General features: G+C 46.6%; 1 protein-coding gene across 3 annotated transcripts; it reads right to left on the bottom strand.

The window, feature by feature from the left end:
• Positions 1-317: 317 nt before the first annotated feature.
• On the bottom strand, positions 318-8991 carry rfx5 (regulatory factor X, 5). Of its 3 annotated transcripts, none has more exons than XM_005461963.4 (11): positions 8857-8991; positions 7258-7412; positions 7092-7125; positions 6904-6986; positions 6663-6785; positions 6435-6551; positions 6262-6340; positions 5929-6127; positions 5284-5366; positions 5072-5203; positions 318-4927 (listed from the first exon to the last, which is right to left on the bottom strand). In XM_005461963.4, exons 2-11 carry the CDS (start codon positions 7377-7379, stop codon positions 3857-3859), a joined length of 2043 nt encoding a protein of 680 aa, XP_005462020.2. In that variant the 5' UTR covers positions 7380-7412; positions 8857-8991; the 3' UTR covers positions 318-3856. The 3 variants fall into 3 exon arrangements, with proteins under 3 accessions (XP_005462020.2, XP_013120788.1, XP_013120787.1); XM_013265334.3 differs by lacking the exon at positions 8857-8991 and adding an exon at positions 8796-8818; XM_013265333.3 differs by lacking the exon at positions 8857-8991 and adding an exon at positions 7723-8774.
• Between the last annotated feature and the right edge of the window lie 11129 nt (positions 8992-20120).

Raw genomic sequence — 20120 nt, 5'->3', positions numbered from 1 at the left:
AAAGAAATCATCTTTTAAACCCATGGCTCCATTTTAAATACTTCACGTCTGTTTTAAACTAAATTATAACATTTTAACAAAAAAAATCTGATTTGAGACTCAAACCAGAAACAAATCAAACTCAGAGGATCATTCAGCGTATCAAGGTTTGTCCCAAAGGATTCAGTTTTTGATTAGAAAACCTTGTGACCCCCAAACCCTCTTGTGACCCTCAGATCCTGTGAGTAGTGAGGGATGCTGATGGCATTTTCCAAAGATCCGATTAGTCATCAGGAAGTGATTTAATACCTGCTGAAATGAAAGCTGGACACCGGAGAGTCAGTTAACATCACGTCTTTATTGCGTCACGTAGGAAAATAGATTCACATTAAAGTTCTGGCTTCTGTCCTCATCACGCTTCACTTTCTCTTCACAACAAACAAACACAAGCGAAGCAGCGGGCAAAGCAAAGCTGCGTCACACTGCCTGCTGAACAGGAGGTTCATCCTCCAACCTCCACCACTCCCGAAGTAAAGTGCAAAACAAAAAAGCAACAGAAAGGAGAGAGGGCGGAGTTACGGAGAAACAAACATCTAAAAGAGACCAGCAGCCATGGGAACACATGCAGGAAACCGATGGCGTTTCTCACGGCAACACCAAGAAGAAGAAAATCTGCACATCAACAAGCTCAACAACCGACAAAGCACGAGGCAGAAGGAAAACAACAGGAAACGTCGACGCCGCTGGTTACACAGACAAACACCCGGCCCCGCTGGGCTCCACCCAGAACCACGACTCCCACAGGACCGCCATCACATCAACCGCAGGGCTCGCTCCCAACAGTGCCTCGTCATCTCGTCACGTTTCGTCAGTGAAGGTCTCTGACCCGGTGAGGGTCAGTTTCCTGCGCTAATAATCAGCTGTTCACATCTCAGAGGGCTCTGCTTCGCAGGGGAGCCGCTCTGCGCATGTACAGCACATATAAACAAGACAGGAAGTGACATCAGAAGGCGCCGTGTCGTCAGTCTGGCCCTTTGGAGTCAACGCCCTGCTACCCGGATCCCGATCATTTAATCTTTGATTATCTGACCCGTTTCTGGTTTAGTTTGTTCGAGCACCGCGGCTCCACAGTGAACACCTCCCACAGACAGCTGCAAACCCATGCTCCCAGTGCAAGGCCAGACTGGGCCATAGCTGCTTTTAACTGGGTTAAACTGGAGTTCTTCTGGGTGTCAGCCTTTCAGGGATCATCAAAGATGAAGCAGATCCACTTATTCAGATGAACCAAAGTTTCTGGGGTTCGTGTCTCAGGCTTCGTAATGCTGCTTCACACCCGGTCGTTTTGTAGAGCAGGTGTGAAGCAGCTCAAGTCCACCTCTTTACCCCTTGACTTTCTCTCCCCGATTGGCTCTCTCACAATCACCGATCGTTTGGATGCTTTTGGAAACTGATTTTTAGACTCATGTTCTGAATCAAATGTCAGCCCTGCTCAGTTACTCGCGCTGTTAGTCCCAACTTCAGCTCTTTTCACATCTTTGTCAGGTTTCCCAGTTTGCCCAGTTTAGCCCAGCAGCTCCTGCACAGGGAACAATCTCTTTGGGTTTCAGTCGGAACTTTTTGATTCCCAAAAGCAACATTTGACTTTAACATCAGGTCTGCAATAAAGTGATGAGGACAGAGTCAATGGTGACTGGCAGCAGAGCGACTCATTGGTCAACTCAGCAGCAACTTTGCCCACAGAGGGGTTTTTTGTTTTTCTTTCTGGAAGCATCCAGGCCTCAGTCCACCTCAAAGGAAGCCCTAAAGCAACAGGGACCAGTTCAGGACCAGCAAGCCTTCTCAGTCCTGGATAAAATTCAGCATCAGGTCCAAGTCCTACACCTCGTGATGCGATTGGAAGCGGGTGGACTGCTGTAACCACAGTCCAGGTCAGGTGACTCGCCTGTGGCTGTCGTCAGACGCAGTTTATCGTACAAACTTCGTCTGAAGTAAACTGAGGCCTTTAGAGAGACATCTTTACGTCTACAAACCGTGAAATGTAACTACTCTGTGCGATTACTGCAGCTCTCATAAAACACTCATATTTTCCTCTTTATTCTCACTGTTCAACACTTAAAACAACTTTTTAAAAAACTGAAACGGCCGTAGTGCGGTCGGCCTCTCGTCAGGTGCAACCACAAAGCAAAACGTTACCCATAAATACCTGTGACGTAGTCTCTGAATGCATATAACAAACTGGTAACACACACGGATTCTTTACACAGTGCGACGCTGGAGTCAGTCAGGGCCGAGGCGTGGCAGTTAACAGGACGCCGAGACGTGCCAGTCGGCTGAGTTTACACCATGCAGTCATATTTACATGCTGGCACTTAGTGCAGTGCTGCCGTGTGCACCTTCCCATCATGCAACACGTGTGAATTAACAGTCGGGATTTTCGACGTCCCGTCAACTGACCCACAGCTCTCATTGTCACAGAGGGAAGTGAGGACACACACTTGAACACGCCACATTCACACCTCCAGACGTGAGTACTGACAAACAGGGTTTTTACAAGTCTGAGATCACAGGATGAAGATGGCGAGGACGGCGGCAGCGCCGAGCCTTGCAGGTTTGTAGCACCAATGATGAAGACAACGCCCGCGGGGAGCGAGAAGCTGTCTGACAGAAGTGAAGAACAACAATCACTCAGCAATATGACACTTCCAGAGTCCTCCTGAAGGAACCACAGAAGAAGAGGAGGAACCACTCCCTGTTACAAGTTTAGGGCACTTCCTGTGGCCGAAACATTTGTTTTGGGTTATTGATTATTTTATTTATTATTAACATCAGCGTCTCGACGTGGTTGTGTCACACTGCTGATCAGGACAGAGCTGTGGTGGCGCTCGCGGGGAGCTGGTTAGTGCAAAGGGTGCATGGCGTCTAACAGGCTCTAAGTGGGTAAATTCTTCTTACTGCATGTGAGTGTTGGTGCAGGGCGACTTTGTGCTTTGCTTCTTGTGCCTGAACTCAAGCTTCAAACCAACCGTTCGATCCATAAGGGCCAGATATCGTGCCGCTGCTGTGCTCTGTAACGGCAGGCGACATCCACATCGTTAAAATGAAAACAACAACGTGGCTGCTGGAAGAGGGGGAATTTCTCACCATAAATGACCTGCTGAAGTAAAAAAGCACTTTCAGTAAATTGCCACCAGGTGGTGAAGGTTTCCAGCACAGTTTACAAAAAGTACTTTTTAGTTAAACAAAGTTGGTCCTTATTGACAAAGAACACATGGAAGCAGGTTTGCTGTGAGAGGAGGACATCTGGCCCTGACGATCAGGAAACCGGAAACAGACACGAGCACTTTTAGAGTCTGTGACTGACTATTAATAATTTAAATGTAATCGAATAAGCGGAACTAATAAATAAAGTCGCATTCAAACGTTTAGATCAAACGGCTTCATTTTGGGGGTAACTTGTTTTTTTCTCTCAAGCACATTTAAAAAAAAAAAAATCACAAACCAACACGATAAAAACACAAGGCTGTTCAGAACAGGGGGGCGGAGCCCCTGCTCCCCAAACGGCACCTCCTGGAGGCAACGGTCTACAGGGGAGCAGAGGCTGAGCTCATTAAAGAGGTGGTTTCTCAGGTTTAACACACAGAACCTTTTCCAGGCTCTGACCCGTAAGTACCAAACCCCGCCTCCTCCTCTGCACATTTTAAGGTGAAGCAAAGCAGCAGACCAACAAATGTTCGGAGGAAGTGTGGCGACGAGATGTGAGTGTTCTGGTTTCATGTATGCCCCTGACTGGCTGTTTGACGCAGCCAATCTGGGATCTCCACCAATGAGGAAGAGGACGTCAGAGGGGCGAGGCTTTGTAGCGAGTGAGGTAACAGGGTTAGTGCCGCTCCCTCTGAGAGGATGTGCTGCCCTCTGCATCCTCTTCCACATTCTTCGTCACTGTGGCGGGAGAGGCGGAGCCAGCAGAGGAAGTGGGAGGAGGAGGCGGTGGCGGCAAGTTGACGTGCGACTCCACTGGCGTCAGCGTGATCTCCACCTCGCCTTGCTCCTCATGCAGCGTGGGCAGTGGGAGGGGAGGCGCTGGCAGATGTGCGGTGGGCGGCGTGGTGGCGCTGTTGTTGTTGCTCGGTCTTGGAGCTTTCTGGATGACTTCCACCATCTGGGTGCGCCCTGACGCCGCCAGCTCCCAGCCCTGGTTTCCCGGGCTCTGGAGCAGCAGCAGTGGCTTACTGTGGCGGTCCACCTCTGGAGGGCACTGCACCACCACGCCACGGTGCTCCACTGCCGGCAGCGTACCCAGAACCATGCCGGGCGGTTCCTGGATCACCAGCTCCAGCACGGGCTGTGAGGAGGTCGACGAAGAGGAGGCTTTCTGGATGACGCCACCGGTCACAGAGCTGATGATGGAAGGAGGAGGGGGTGGCGCAGGTGGCAGGGGTGGAGGAGGAAGAGTAGTGGGCGGGGCTGGCAGGGAGTCCTCCGGGCGAGGTTTTCTCGGTCGTCCTCGTTTCCGTTTCACAGGTGTCGTGTTGGTGGCGGTGCTACTACTGATGGTGCTGCCACTGGACACCACCACCTCCAGGGGACGCTTGGCTGCTCCACCTCGCACCTTCTGGACCACAGAGGTGGGGGCTGAAGGGGCATGCTGCTGCTGAGGTGGAGGAAGCGGGGCAACCTTCTCCCTTTCGTAGGACAGACAGGTCTGAGGCAGAATCATCACAGGAATGGGGCCGCCCTGCTGCTGTGGCAGCGTTGCCATCGCGATCACCTTCACCCCGCCACCACTCGTGGCAGTGGTGGCAGTGGGGCCTCCATGTCCAGACACCTCCCCTACACCAGAGGCATCTTTGGGAGCTAGTGAGGGTGGAGAGGAGCGGACGGAGAGTGTCTTGTCTGGGATGGAGCTGCGAGGGAGGATTCTGGGTAACTGCTTGATGAATGCTTCGACCTGCGGACAGTGAGAGATGGACGGAGGTCACCGATTGGTCTGACTGAAACAAACAAACATAAGCACAGCACCCTGACTGTTTCTGTGATTTCTGTGTTTTGCTGAGTTCTATGAACACCAGTAGCTTTCGTTCACGTCACTTACCGCAGGACGTAGAGATGAGGAAGAGCTGGAGGGAGGCGAAGCATCCAGGGAGGAAGGTTTTCCAGACGAGGCCGATTTGTCTCCCGATTGTGATTTCAGCGAGGAAGAGCAGGAAGAGTCTCCGAGATCCTTCTGTGGAAGGACAGACAAACAGGAAGAAGTTAGAATGTGATGCATGGATCGGTGACATCACTACCTGCTGGGAAACTAACCTTCTGATCAGGAGCGCCATCAACGTCAGCTCTGGACGCCAAAGGAGTCTTCTTGATGACTTTGTGGGTTTTAGCTGGACCGCCTGCACAGAAAACAGCGCAGTCAGTTACGTGCTGACAAACACCATGATCATCGTGTTCATCACTATCACCATCATCGCCACGACCATAATCATTATTTGAAGGTTTCTCTGTATGTCAGAGAGTGCTGGTGGGGGGCTGGACAGGTAAGCTGGGGGTACCCTGTACTCTGGAAGCAGAGTTGTGCCTGTTACAAACACTAGGTGAGGTGGTTGATGCCACATTTGTAAGTTTTTACTGACCTTTTCTGTCGAGCAGCTAGACATCCCTTTTGTTTTGCATATTGTTTTATTTAGGCCCAGGGAAGCTGTCGACTTCTTTTTGTTTTATTCATTTCTTCGATTTGGCTCAACCACCTGGTCCTCCTCCCCCACCTTTTTCTTTTGTTGAGTTTGACTGCCAACACACAGCAGACTATCAATGAATCCTGCCTGTTAACTTTGCTGCTGTCCTCTTTCATTGATGTTTCCGGTGTTGCTCTCTCCTCCCTGCCTTGAGGGGGGGGTCATAACACAGACACACACACACAGACACACACACACAGACACACACAGACACACAGACCTGCGAGCGCGGCGGAGGAGACGAGCTCAGCCTGACTACAGCGAGGGTTGACAATGTGCTCCTGGATCAGGTAGCGAGCGATCTCCACCACCGTGTCGAACGAGCGCTTCAGGATCTTCTGCGCCCAGTCACAAATCAGCTCGCACGCCGCCTCTGTCACTTCCTGTTTGTAGGTCTGGACCAGCTCGGTGAGCTCCGCCTGAAGACGAAGAGGAACAAACAGTATTCATCACCAACAAATTGCAAATAAATATGGCCGGTACTGCAGTACACAGGAGTACAGAATAGCACACTGAAATACTGCAGTACACAGCAGTACTGCACTTTGAGTACCGGGTCATTCTTCAGGTCGAGGTTGGGCAGCAGAGGCATGTTAAGGACTGTCTTCCTCCTGATGCCGCTGTAACAGTACGTGTCAGCGGGTTAAGGAAGGCTAAATGTTACTCCTGGCATTCCTGACCTGAGACTGGGTTCAGGTTTTCTGCACTTTTAATCTGAAAGGATATTTGGACTGTCCTCGGCCTCCGAGCCGTCTCGCTTTGATGTTGGGAAAAATGTCTCTGATGATCTTCCCGAAGTTGGCGGCGCTCAGAGGACGCTGCTGCAGGTTCTCACAGTACCTCCTGCAGGACAGATGGACGCACAGTCAGGAAAGCATCGGAGCGCCATGGCAACCAGATCTGTGTCAAACCATCCTTGTTACAGGGTCACTGTGTGTGTGTGTGATATCTGACTTGTAGGTCTCATAGACGTCCTGTTTGGGCAGGCAGGTGTCTGAATGCTCCTCCAGGTGACTGCGGATCCAGTTACAGGTGTGAAGCTGGTCGGCCGTGTTGAATGAACTTGAATCGCCGCCACTGAGAACAAACACACAAATTCAAGATTTACAGAAGTTCATCCTTTTTGACAGAAAAACAACAAATCACAAACTATCAGGATAAAAATTAAAGGAGCAAAACGGAGAAGCAACTCCACCTTTTGTCTCCGGAACTCGGTCCAGAGGGCAGCTGGAGGTACAGGTACAACTTGTCATTGTCAGAGAAACGCTGAACATCTTGCTGTTGAAAAAAACCCCACAGTGAATGAATCAGACCCGAGGTGAGCACCACCAAAGTCTGCAGGTCTAATTAAACCAGACTTTAACCTCACATCAAGTTTCTTACCAGGATCTGCTCTACTTTGGTCTGAACGTGTTTCCTGTAAGAGGACAGAGGACATGCTGATCAGATCCATCACTAACACCACACAGGGACGTCAGAGCTTCAGAAATTCTAATCCTCATTTTCACACACAAACACTTCCTGCTTCATTGCCCTCACTCAGACTTACGAGATGTTGCTCTTCAGTTTCTGCAACAGCATGCTGGGCTCAGTGTCACCCTCCCCTGTCTCCAGGCCGCCCTGGCCCCGCCGGGAGGCCTCAGCCCGTTGGTGACACTGGTCCTCGGACATCAGGACCAACTAACCAACGCTGAGAAACACCATCTGAGAGAGACACACAGGAAAATGCACACTGTAAGGACAAAAGCAGCAACTGAAGACAGTTTTGTGGTCGCTGTCCAGTTTGGGGTCTGCCCGTCTGCCTGCAGCGAGCTCTTTATTCATTTTTTTTTTTTTATCTTTGCAGGGTTTGTTTGCAGTTCTCCTCTTCTCAATGAACTCTTGTCAACCGATCAAATTGTGTCATCCACGCTCAACAATGTGCAGTCAGGATCTTAGAAGACTGCACACGACACCCCCCCCCACCACCAGAATAATGTACATGGACAGACACATTTAAAACCAGCCTGCCCACCTGCAGCTCCTCTGAAGTTCAGCAGAGGGGCCAGCAGTGAGTCAGTCCCCACAGACTCCCATAACTTTCCAGCAGAACTAACCATGTTTAATAAAATATGATGAGACACTAACTGTGTTCAGGAAACAGTTTAAGAACTAATTTGATCAGCTTTGGCCTAAAACTCAGCAATTAGTTACTGGGACATCTCAGGATTCTTTACAGCTGACTGCACGATGATAAACATCTGGAGGCAGCTGTGACTCTCAATGCAGTTCACAGTCCTGCTGCTGTCCAGTGTTGGGGTCCAGCGGGCCCTGAGGTGTTACTGCTGCCCAGCTTTACTGTACAGGCCTGCGGGGTCCAGAAACCCAAGAAAACGGCCAAACACTGCCCTACTTGGACCCCTCCGGGGACTCAGGTTAACGTCCTATCCACGCAGGCCCTCGATGCTGATCCAGCTGAAACGGTTTAATTTTACCGTCCAGGTTAAAAAATCTGAATGTAAACAGCTGCCATCAGCCCACGTTTCGCGTCATAGCTCGGCTGGCAGCCGGACCGCGGGCGGTAACGGAGAGACCAACGCCGGCTGTGTTACGGCGATCCCGGAGCGGGGGAGGAGCAGCGCGGAGCCCGCTACCGTTATCAGGAGGCGCCGGTGTGGCTGCAGTGTTTACAGCGCCAATGGTCATGTGCTGCCATTTACAGCGCGCGCGCGCGCGCACACACACACACACACGAGCCCAGCTCAACATGTTACTCCGAAGCTAGCAGGCTAATGCCGTCCTCCGCGTTAGCTACCGGAGGCGGCCCAGGCTCGGTGGCTGAGTTGTTCTGAACAGATGTTAGAACCGTTTCACGACTGTCACGCCTGCGTGAATCGGCTCCCGGTTAGCACACCGGTGATTTTCCGGATAACAGACATATACGGGCTACCTGCATGCTAATCATCATAGGGTGGCTCACAAGCTAAGCTAGTAGCTAACTGATAAGCATTAGCCAGCAAGCGTTGAAACAGCTCGTTAAATCGTTTCAGCGCAATCTTTTTCATTTCCAAATTATTCTTGATAATGATACATAAATTCTGTTATTACTGTATGATCCAATAAGCGAAGCCCGCTTCACTATTTATTCTAAAAAAGAAAAAGAAAGTACCTGAGCCAAGATACAGCAAAATTCCCCTTTTCAGATTTTTTTGTGATTGGACAAGTTTGTTATGTCTGCCTGACTACAAACCCAGTGTCTATTCCCATTGGTCAGTTCTCAAAAATCTACCCAGACACCAAAAGCGGGTTCAATCCTATTCGTCGAGTAGAAATGTTTTTAGAACAGGAATTAATTTGATTGGACGCCTTTTCCTGGTCTGCCCAGTTACAAAACAGATGATTTTTTCTGTCGAATTCTGCATAGCAACAGCGAAAGCGAAACCAGCTCAAACAAAACGTAAAATTGACATGCATGTAGAAATGTTAAGAAGAAGCAGGGAGCTCAGGTTCTCCAGTCTGAAGTGATCATTTAATATTAATAAACGGAATTCTCATTTACCACATAAAGGATATGGTTAAAATATTATCTCAAATTTCTTAGGGTAAATAATCCATTATTTTGCCTACAAACCCCAAGAATTTTATTGTGGATAAAAGACTAATAAAAAAACACGCACATTAGAAGAAATTCAACCATTCAAATGCCATGCTATGGTAAAACTATGTTGAACAGTTAATACAAATCAGTGATTCTACTTTTACAGAACATGGACACAAACAGTAGTCACATCTACAGATTGCAAATAAAGCTTTGTTTATATCATATCATCATATCATATTTTCATTACAGTGAAGTCAGGTGTTCTGCCTGGTTATGTCTCCAAAAGTTGATTCTGTTGTTGAAAAAATTGATCAAAAGTTGATCCCGCAGACACTAGTTGACAAACTACTGACTCTGGGACTGAGCTCCTCTCTTTGTAACTGGGTCCTGGACTTCCTGGCCAACAGACCAGTCTGTGAGGATCCACAAGGGTCGTCTCCAAATTCATGGGCTGCATCCTCCTGAGGCCGCATTTGTAGACCGATTACGTCACAGCGACGCGCCGAAGGCTGTCCAAATTCGTAGACTCCGAATGCAGCCGACAAATGCGTCCTCCTTTTCCCCGAATTTGAAGGATGGGTCGGGTGTGTCCTTCGTGGCCCACCATATCCCAGAATTCATAGCGCGGCCCAGCCAAACTCCAGTTTCCGGCAATGGCGGCTGCTACTAAGTTTTAAAATTACTTTTATTAATCTTTCTGGGTCACAAAATAAACTTTTAACATATTTTCAGGCGAGAATGTAGCTGTGTAAACTTCAAATATCTGCTCGGTTTACCAAGGTATTGCATATTTGCAAAAGTGCTTCGACGTTTTCAGAGACGTCTGTTACCCACCAGCTCGATAGCTAACCGAGAGCTCGAGGGTCACTGAAGCCGCCGAGAATGGCACAACTCCCGGCACATCATTTTCAGATCACCGCGGACTTTTGCTACTCAGGTTAAACGTAATATAACCTAAAAAGGATATTGTTTGGCTTTTTTCAGTGTTTTATTTGTTCGTGAGTAAATCTGTTTGGCTGAGATTAAAGATATTAGATTAGATTAGATAAAATAAAAGTTTATTAATCCCCCGGGTGGTTTTCACACAGCTGAATAAACGTGAAACAGAAAACTGATTAAACAGAAGTGTGAGATGGTCGAGCGTTTACGCCAGTGTCCTGTTATATTTTAGATAGCAAGGAGCAGACGGCCGAGTTTATTAAACTCCACGGAGACAGCGGTGACGTTAATCAGAAGGCTAGACCGTCCAATTTCACAGCCGTTTACTTCTGGCCTACCCGACCTTCTGAGGACCCGGCCCACGTAGACCGCAAAGGCCGGGTCCTCAGGAGGATGCAGCCCATGAATTTGGACACAACCAAAGTCACCTCATCTTCCATAGTCCTCAGCACTGGCTTCCCTCAGGGCTGTGTGCTAAGTCCCCTCCTGTTCACGCTGCTTATATATTGACTGCTCACCCAACCATCCAGGCTGTCATATTGAGAAGTTTGGGGATGACACAGCTGTGGTTGGTTGCATCACAAACAATGAGGAGACCGGCTACAGGAAGGAGGTGGAACACTTGGAGGACTGGTGCAGGAAAAACAATCTTTGCTTAAATGAGAAGAAGACGAAGGAGAAGATTGTGGACTTGAGGAGGGGAAGACGTACACACCCCTACACGTTGGAGGATCTGCAGTCGAAGTAGTACCCAGCTACAAGTACCTGGGTATGTACCTGGATAGCAAACTTACCTGGAAAAACAACACTTCCAGCCTGATCAGGAAGGCTCACCAGAGGCTCTACTTCCTGAGGAGGTTGAGGTATGCAGGACTTGAGAGCTCAGTCCTCATCTCCTTCTACAGATGTGCGGTGGAGAGTGTTCTGTGCTCTGGCATCAAAGTGTGGCACAGAAATTGCACTGAAACAGAGGGTGGTGAAGGCTGCACAGAGAGTGGTCAGAGGCAGCCTCCCAACCGTCACAGACATATCAGAATCAGAAGACTTTATTTATCCCCGAGGGGCAATTAACAAACAACTGAGCAGCATATGTTGAAGATAAGGACAATAAGAACAGGCAATAGGAGTGAAATAATAAATATACAGTATATACAGTTTTGTCTGTGAAGGTTCTCAGTCATCCAGGTCATCGTAGTGTTAGGATTCAGAGATTCTTTTACTGTAACCATATAATCTGCCTTATGATAAATGCATTAATGACATGTTCTACAGTATTATTTTATCAGTAATATTTCTTATGGGGTTCATATTGCATTGAATATGTTTGTCATTACATTGACCTTTTATTCACAGGTTGAGTTCATTCTATACACAATGCATAACTGTGCTTGTTTAGAGTTGATGTTCTATCCAAGAGGGTTTTAAGCTTCACTGGTGAGAGTGTCCAGGTGATACATGTTGAAGGAAGATGAGAACATAGCAGGTTAATTGCATGCATGCTTACAATACACTTATTAATTTAGTGGCAGGCCTGAGCGAAGGCCTAAGTGTCTTCTGCTCTCTTTTTGAGACCTGCGCCAATTCAGTTTACTTAGTGATTGGTGACGAGGGTCAATTATTAGCTTTTAACGATCCCGAAGCTTGAAGTTTATTACCTTAAAAGGCAGGTGTTATAGAAAAGAGAAGTTATATGACTGTTTATAGTTATTAAAATGTATAAGATGCGCTCATGTCTGTCAACTATGTATTTTTGACTTGTATTGACGTATATGTGTGGGCGTTAATGTTCTATGGTATAAAACCAGTTTTTGATGAATTTTTGTCAGAGAACGACATATGCAGATGTTGCCTCTCCTGTGTTAATAAACTCATCGTTTGATTGCATTCGTCTGGTGCCTCCGTCGTTTGTTGTCTGGTCTACAGTTGATCGATCTCGCTTCAGTAGTCAAAGGAGTTTGCAAAGAAAAGCGTCTGGACTTCTTTGAGTTGCTTGAAGACGTTTCACCTCTCATCCGAGAAGCTTCTTCAGTTCTAAGGTCAAATGGCCGAGAGTCCCAGATTTAACCCAGTGGGAGTATCCCCCCAAGGAGGGACAAAGGACCCCCTGGTGATCCTCTAATCACATGCGCCAAGGTGTGAAAGTGGGTGTGGGACCTAATCAGTCAGGGTTTCGGGTGAGCCCATTGTGAAACCTGGCCCCACCCTATCATGTGATTTCCTGAGGTCAGATGGCCCAGGATGTGAGTGGGCGTTAAGGCGTCTGGGGAGGGAACTCAAAACTGGATTATAGATGGCAGACAGTTGGTGTCGTAAACCACCGCCTCTGTTCAAAGATGGTCGCTCACAGTGGACATAGATGGCCTCTTTCACTCCTCTTTCAAACCATCTGTCCTCTCTGTCCAATATGTGAACATTGGCATCCTCGAAAGAGTGACCTTTATCCTTAAGATGCAGGTGGACTGCTGAGTCTTGTCCCGTGGAGGTGGCTCTTCTATGTTGTGCCATGCGCTTGTGAAGTGGCTGTTTGGTCTCTCCAATGTAGAGGTCCGGGCATTCCTCACTGCACTGTACAGCATACACCAGAGGTGTGGACTCGAGTCACATGACTTGGACTCGAGTTGGACTCGAGTCATTAATTTTATGACTTTAGACTTGACTTGAAAAAAGGTTGTAAGACTTGTGACTTGACTTGGACTTTTACACCAGTGACTTGGGACTTGAATTGGACTTGAACCTGTTTACTTGAAAAGACTTGATATTTTACCCAAATCTAAAATTTAACATACATATTATATAAAAAGTGTGGACCATTAATTCACTTTATTCATTCATTCATTCTTACCACACTCTGTATGTATGTGAGCGTGGGCTGTAGCACAGCCAATCAAATTAACCAGATTTGAAAAAAACAAGAACAAAAACGCTCGAGCCAAAAATGCTCCCAAGAGTAATTTCTTTCGGGTACATAAACTACGAAGTAGTCAACAAAAAACGAAATGCAATATGCAAAACATGCAAGAAGAGAATCACAGACGGAGATGTGTCCGACATTTGAAGTTGCATAAAGAACGGTAGGTGGTGCTTTTTTTTTTTTTGCTAGATGAGACAGCTGACTTAGCTAACTTCATGTTATTAGCAAATGTTCTTCGGGCTACGTTGATGATACTGTTTGGCTTTAACAGGTATGATATGTTTGTCATGCTATTTTAAATCCGGTCCTGCAAGCGCATCCAAGAATAACATGCAACTTGTTAGCTCAGAATTGTCGGTGAATGGTGAGCAGGGTCCGTTTCAGAAAGTGGGTTCTGTAGCTGTACTCAGTCTCTCTCCGTCTCCTCCCCATCTTTAACCCCGTAGATTTAACCCAGTTTAGACTGACAAATATTTATTTTACCATCACATCACAATTCAAAATCACTGTGTTTAATTTGCAATTAGTGTATGGTCGTGTTTAACTTTTGCATGTCTGAGCCAGGGAAAAAATTTTTTTTGGTTAGAAAATCTGGCCCACCTTAGTGTGTAATTGAGTAGTCCTGCTATACATGGCCTTTTTCTTCTGTCATTTATGTCAATACATCAAATAAAATACTTTGATCTCATATTATTAGCTGTTGTTTATTTGCAAAGGTTATTCTCAACAGGGATGCTAGACAAAAACGGCGTTTTCTACAGACAGCCTAGCATACGCTCTCCGCTTGCGAGTGAAAAAAGAAAAAGAAAAAACACCCCTTCCCTATTGGTGTTAGAGTTTACCATGTCAGCCAATCAAAAAAATGATAAGGCAACATGTGACATTTGGTTGTTTAGGGAGAAGGGGAAGTTTTTAGGAGTGACACCCGCGACGGAAAGCGGGCGAGCGAAAGAAAGAGAGAGAGAGAGTTTTCATATGTGAGACATTAGTGACGTTTAGCGTGTTTGGAGGCTGTAGTTAGTTTGTTGTGTAGTTATTGTTTTGTATTGTGTGTCGGTTAGACTGCTGAATTTCATATTTGATCTAAAAAAGCTGTCAAAGGCAGATTCCAGTGTAAACGCTGTCTCCACATAGAAAACTGGACTGTTGCACCTCCAGTTGTCAGACCTGCAGGGTTTAGGCCTGTGCTGTTCTCCTCTGTCTTATACTGAACACAAACTACATTTTTTGGACTGGCACAAATAATTTGTTTGCCTTCTTATTTGATGCAGCACACCTGATTGTTCTGTAAATAGATTTAAAATGTTATATAAAAAACGCCTGAGGCCTTGGCTGCATTTTTAGGTAAATAGTACCATATAACTTTGTTGTTTGCAAAACTTGTGCATAATTTTTAGAAATGTACAATTTCTATTTGCATTTCAAGTTATGAAAATGATTCGTTAAACATGTAAAAAAAAATATAACTTTTTTCTACTCAGATTCTGAATTTTTTGTCTGAATTTAGATCAACTGTGCTAATATAGTATACCAAAATGAAAAAAATAACTCAAATTTCAGATATTTGAGGTTGTGCTGTAAATAATGATACCAAACAAGGCAAGAAAAACATATTTTAAAAGTGAAATATAGAAGTAAAATCAAAAGTAGTCAAGAACGGCCAATTATACCCGGGACCCCAGAGGGTTAAAAAAAAAAAGACTTGAAAGGACTTGAAATTCAAAGTTTCGGACTTGGGACTTGACTTGAAAGTTGTCTGTCTTGACTTGCGACTTGACTCTGACTTGCTTGACTTTACTTGAGACTTGACTTGTGACTTGAGGATAAAGACTTGGGACTTACTTGAGACTTGCAAAACAATGACTTGGTCCCACCTCTGGCATACACCACGTTGTTCAGTCTGTGTTTTGGAGTTTTGTCTTTTGGGTGAACCAGTTTGTGTCTGAGTGTGTTGCTGGGTCTGAAGTACACTGGGATGTCATGCTTGGAGAAAACTCTCCTGAGTTTCTCTGATACACCGGCTACATAGGGGATGACAACGTTGTTGCGTCTGTCTTTCTTATCCTCCCTCGCTGGTGTCTGATCTTCTTTTCTGTGCCTTTTTGCTGACTTTATGAACGCCCAGTTAGGATAACCACATGTTTTCAGTGCTTCCTTTACATGTGTGTGTTCCTTCTTTTTCCCTTCAGGCTTAGAGGGAACAAGTTCTGCCCGGTGGTGTAGGGTCCTAATTACTCCAAGTTTGTGTTCCAGAGGGTGATGGGAGTCAAAGAGGAGGTACTGGTCCGTGTGTGTGGGCTTCCGGTAAACTTCAATGTTGAGGTTGCCGTTCTCTTCAATGTGCACAGCGCAGTCCAGGAAAGGCAAACAGTTGTCCTTAGTGTCTTCCCTGGTGAACTTGATGTTTTTATCCACGGCGTTAATGTGCGCAGTGAAGGATTCCACTTCTTGTGTCTTGATTTTGACCCAGGTGTCGTCCACATATCTGTACCAGTGGCTGGGTACTCTCCCTTTAAAAGAGCCAAGAGCCTTTCTTTCCACTTCCTCCATGTAAAGGTTGGCTACAATAGGTGACACGGGGGAGCCCATGGCACAGCCATGTTTTTGTCTGTAGAAGCCTTCGTTGTATTTGAAGTATGTTGTGGTAAGGCAGAGGTCTAACAGTGTGCAAATCTGATCGGGTGTGAAGTTGGTCCTGTCTTCCAAGGAGCTGTCTTCTTGTAGTCGTTTTCTGACAGTCTCCACTGCCTCCGTGGTGGGTATGCAAGTGAAGAGAGAGACTACATCAAAGGACACCATGGTTTCATTTGGATCCAGGCTAAGTTTCTGGACCTTGTCGGTGAAGTCGGTGGAGTTCTTGATGTGGTGTGGGGTGTTCCCCACGAGAGGTGCCAGGATGGTAGCAAGGTGTTTCGCAATGTTATAAGTGGCTGAGTTTATGCTACTGACTATGGGTCTGAGTGGGACCCCTTCCTTGTGGATCTTAGGAAGTCCATAAATGCAGGAAAACGCTGAAAAGGAACATCAATGAGAGGTGAAACGTCTTCAAGCAACTCAAAGAAGTCCAGACGCTTTTCTTTGCAAACTCCTTTGACTATATACAGTTTTAAAATTAAAGTGACTGAAGGTGAATAAATAACTGTAAGTGACTAAAAGTAAATAAAGTGTCAGTAGTGTAGGAAGAGTGTAGTTTATGTTTCTGGGTGTGGGAAATGTTCTTATCAGCTGGAGTTAAAAAGCAGAGTGGCTTTGGGGACAAAGGTGGCTCTCCTCCTCTCAGTCCTGCAGGAAATGCTGTGGAGGCGTCGCCCAGAGGGGAGCCATTGAAATGCGGGGTGAAGAATGTGAGAGGGGTCGTTGATGATTTTGGCTGCCTGTCTAAGGGCCTGTTGGCTGAAAACCTGAGCAAGAGTTCTGACAGGCAGTCCAATGATTTTAGAGCACACCGATGCCGTGTGCTGCAGTCTGTTCCTGTTCTGAAGGCTGAGGGAGTGGAACCAGCAGGTGATGGAGAAGGTCATGATGCTTTCCAGGAAGGCATAGTAGAAAGTCATCATGATAGGTGTGCTGACTCCAAAGGAGTTGAGTTTCCTAAGGAGATATAGCCGTTGGTGGCACCTCCTGAGAATCTCCTCTGTGTTGGCAGAGAATTTCAGGAGGTTGTCAAAGATGGTTCCCAGGTATTTGTACTCCTCAACTACCTCCACTGGCTTCCCATGGATGGTGGTGGTGACTGAAGCAGCCAGATCCCTCTGCCTGCTGGAGAAGGTCACCACCATCTCTTTGGTTTTTCTCACGTTCAGTTCAAATTTGGAGCTGTCACACCACTCTACAAACTCCTGAAGAGTGGGCCCGTGGTGTTGTGAGGGGCCTGACAGCAGTGACAGGAGAACTGTGTCGTCAGCATATTTCACCAGGTGACAGTTGGGCTGTGTGGATCTGTAGTCATCAGTGTAGAGGATGAAGAGCAGGGGGGAGACCACACAGCCCTGGGGGGAGCCAGTGGAGGTGGAACGGAGACCGGAAAGAGAGTTGTTGACCCGGACTTTGGTTCCTGTTGGTCAAAAAGTCCAATATCCACAGGATTAGTTGATCATCCAGGTGAAATCGGGAGGAAAGTTTAGTGGCCAGGATATGAGGCTGCAGAGTGTTGAACGCTGATGAGAAATCAGCAAACAGAAGTCTGGCGGAGGAGTCAGGGAGCTCCAGATGTTTGTGGATGGAGTCCAAGATGAAGATTTATGCATCATCAACACCTCTGCGTGCACGGTAAGCAAACTGGAGTGGGTCCATCAGGGGGTCAGTTGCTCTTATGATGTGCTGTTTTATGATCTTCTCCATGGCCTTCATCACCAGGGAGGTGAGGGCCACAGGACGAAGATCGTTTAGAGACTTTGGGTTGTTTCTTTTGGGGATGGGGATGACTATGGAGTGTTTCCACAGCTGGGGGACGGTGTGACTGTCAATTGAGTGTTAAAATAGAGTCCGAAACACACTTCCTAATTGCCCTGCACAGTGCCTCAGAACTCGACTGCTGATGTTGTCAGGGCCGGGTGAGCTCCTCTCCCTGGTCCTCCTGAGGGCTCTCACCACATCCTCAGTCCTGAAGGTGAGTGCAGAGCTGCCAGGTTTGAGTGAGGATCTGGACTCCTCAAGCTGGGCCATGTTGTCCGTCTCAAACCTGGTGTAGAAAGCGTTGAGGTCGTCAGGGAGGGAGGAGGGGTTGCTGCCCTCCACCTGGATGGTTCTGGGGATGGTGACTGCAGGCCATGGTTGGTTTTGAGGTCCTGCCAGGCTGAGTGAAGGGCCCCTGTGGTGAATTTTTTTTTCAACTGTGTTTTTATACTCCAGTTTAGCAGTTTTTATGGCCCTCTTCACCTCCCTGTTGACCTCCTTTTTGTCCAGTGCAGAGCTGGTGAAGAAAATCCTCTTTTTTTTATTAAGGATTTCCTTGAGTTCCTTGGTAATCCAGGGTTTGTTGTTGGGGTAGATGGAGACTGTTTTTGAGGGGATAATGTTGTCAACACAGAAGGAGATGTATGATGTCACCGTGTCGACTTGTTCGTCGATGTCATCAGAGGGAGAAAGAAGGCTGTCCCAGTCAGTGGCTTCAAAACATCCTTGTAGGGTGAGGATACTTTCCGCTGTCCACTGCTTGATGTTTTTGGTGACCTTTCTAATCCTCTTGATAACTGGGGTGTAAGCAGGGGCCAGCAGGATGGTGTGGTGGTCTGCTGAGCCGAGAGGGGGGAGGGTTAGGGCTTTAAATGCATCTGGTACAGAGCCATAGCATTTATCCAGAGTCTTCCCCTGACATGTGCTGCATGAAACATACTGTTGGTATCCTTTAAGCGACTTGTCAGGGGAACAGTGGTTGAAATCACCCAGGATGAACTTGGGAGAGTCCGGTGATAATTGCTCCAGTTTGTACAGAGTGTTGGTGAAGTACTCTGTGGCTTTAGCTGCATTAGCTCTGGGGTGGATGTAAATCAGGATGATGAAAAGCTGTGGGAATTGTCTGGGAAGGTAGTAGGGGCGCAGGGAAACAGCCAGAAGCTCGATGTCTGTAGTGCACAGCTTCTACCTCACAGTGACTGTAGAGCACCAGCTGTTGTTTACATACAGACACACGCCGCCGCCATTGCTTCCCGGTGCGTTCGCGGTCTCTGTCCAGACGAAGAGAATTCACCTCCAGATGCAGGAAGAGGGCCACCTGTATCATGAAGGTCCCCACTCACCCAGCACACACACTCTTTGTCCCACTCCTGTCAGGCAGGAGGCTGAGGAGCATTAAATGTAAAACCACCAGACTGAGAAACAGCTTCATTCCAGAAGCTGTGAGACTTCTCAATACATAAATGGACAAGAACTGATATTGTAGCTCCTCAAGCACTACTGACACTCACACAGTCACTTTATCAGTGCTGGTGGTCATCATGCCCGTTTGCTGCTATATCTATACTCCATACATACTCCACACTCTATTTATTTTATTTGTATTACTTTAATACTTGCATTTATAATACTTAGGTTGTTGCACTCTATTTATTTGTCCTACTTATTTTTGTTATTGTTTCTTTCGCTCCGGGACCGTGTGCACATAATTTTGTTCCACCTCATGTAAACATGTGATGCGAATGACAATAAAGAATCCTTGAATTCTGTTCATCTGGATGTAGCGTTTTCAGTGGGAGAAACGTTTCATCATTCATCCAAGTGACTTCTTCAGTCTCAGCTGACTGCAGGTTTCATCAATCTTATAAACAGGACATTTGCATAAGTTTGGGGAAACCTGCAGTTAGCTGAGACTAGCTAGCAAGCGCTGAAACAGCCCGTTAAATAATTTCAGCGCGATCTTTTTCATTTTCAAACAATTCTTGGTAATGATACATAAACCCAGCGTCTATTCCCATTGGTCAGTTCTCAAAAATCTACCCAGACACCAAAAACGGGTTTAATCCTATTCGTTGAGTAGAATTACTTTTAGAACAAGAATTATGCTGATTGTACGGTTTTCCTGGTCTGCCTAGTTACAAAACAGATGAATTTTTCAGTTTAATTCTGCATAGCAACAGCGAAAGCAAAGCCAGCTCAAACAAAACAAAGTTGACATGCATGTAGAAATGTTAGGAAGAAACAGGGAGCTCAGGTTCTCCAGTCTGAGCATTTTATAATAACTGAATTCTCATTAACCACATAAAGGATGTGGTTAAAATATTTACACAATCTCAAATTTCTTAGAGTAAATAATGCTTTTTCCCTACAAACCCCAAGAATTTTAATGTGGATAAAAGACTAATTCCAAAATGTCAAAAAAAACAAAACCCCCATCAAAACAAATTCAACTCTTCAAACCAATGTGCAGTGGTAAAAGTCTGTGGAACAGTTGATATAAAAAAAAGGTGATTCTACTTTTACTGAGGACAAATTTAACTGTTTCATCTGAAGATAATCTTCAATAAACTGCAGATGACAAATAAAC

This window comes from Oreochromis niloticus, linkage group LG22 (genome assembly GCF_001858045.2).
Source record: "Oreochromis niloticus isolate F11D_XX linkage group LG22, O_niloticus_UMD_NMBU, whole genome shotgun sequence".
NCBI classification, from domain to species: Eukaryota; Metazoa; Chordata; class Actinopteri; order Cichliformes; family Cichlidae; genus Oreochromis; species Oreochromis niloticus.
This window is presented reverse-complemented; position numbering and strand designations above follow the sequence as displayed.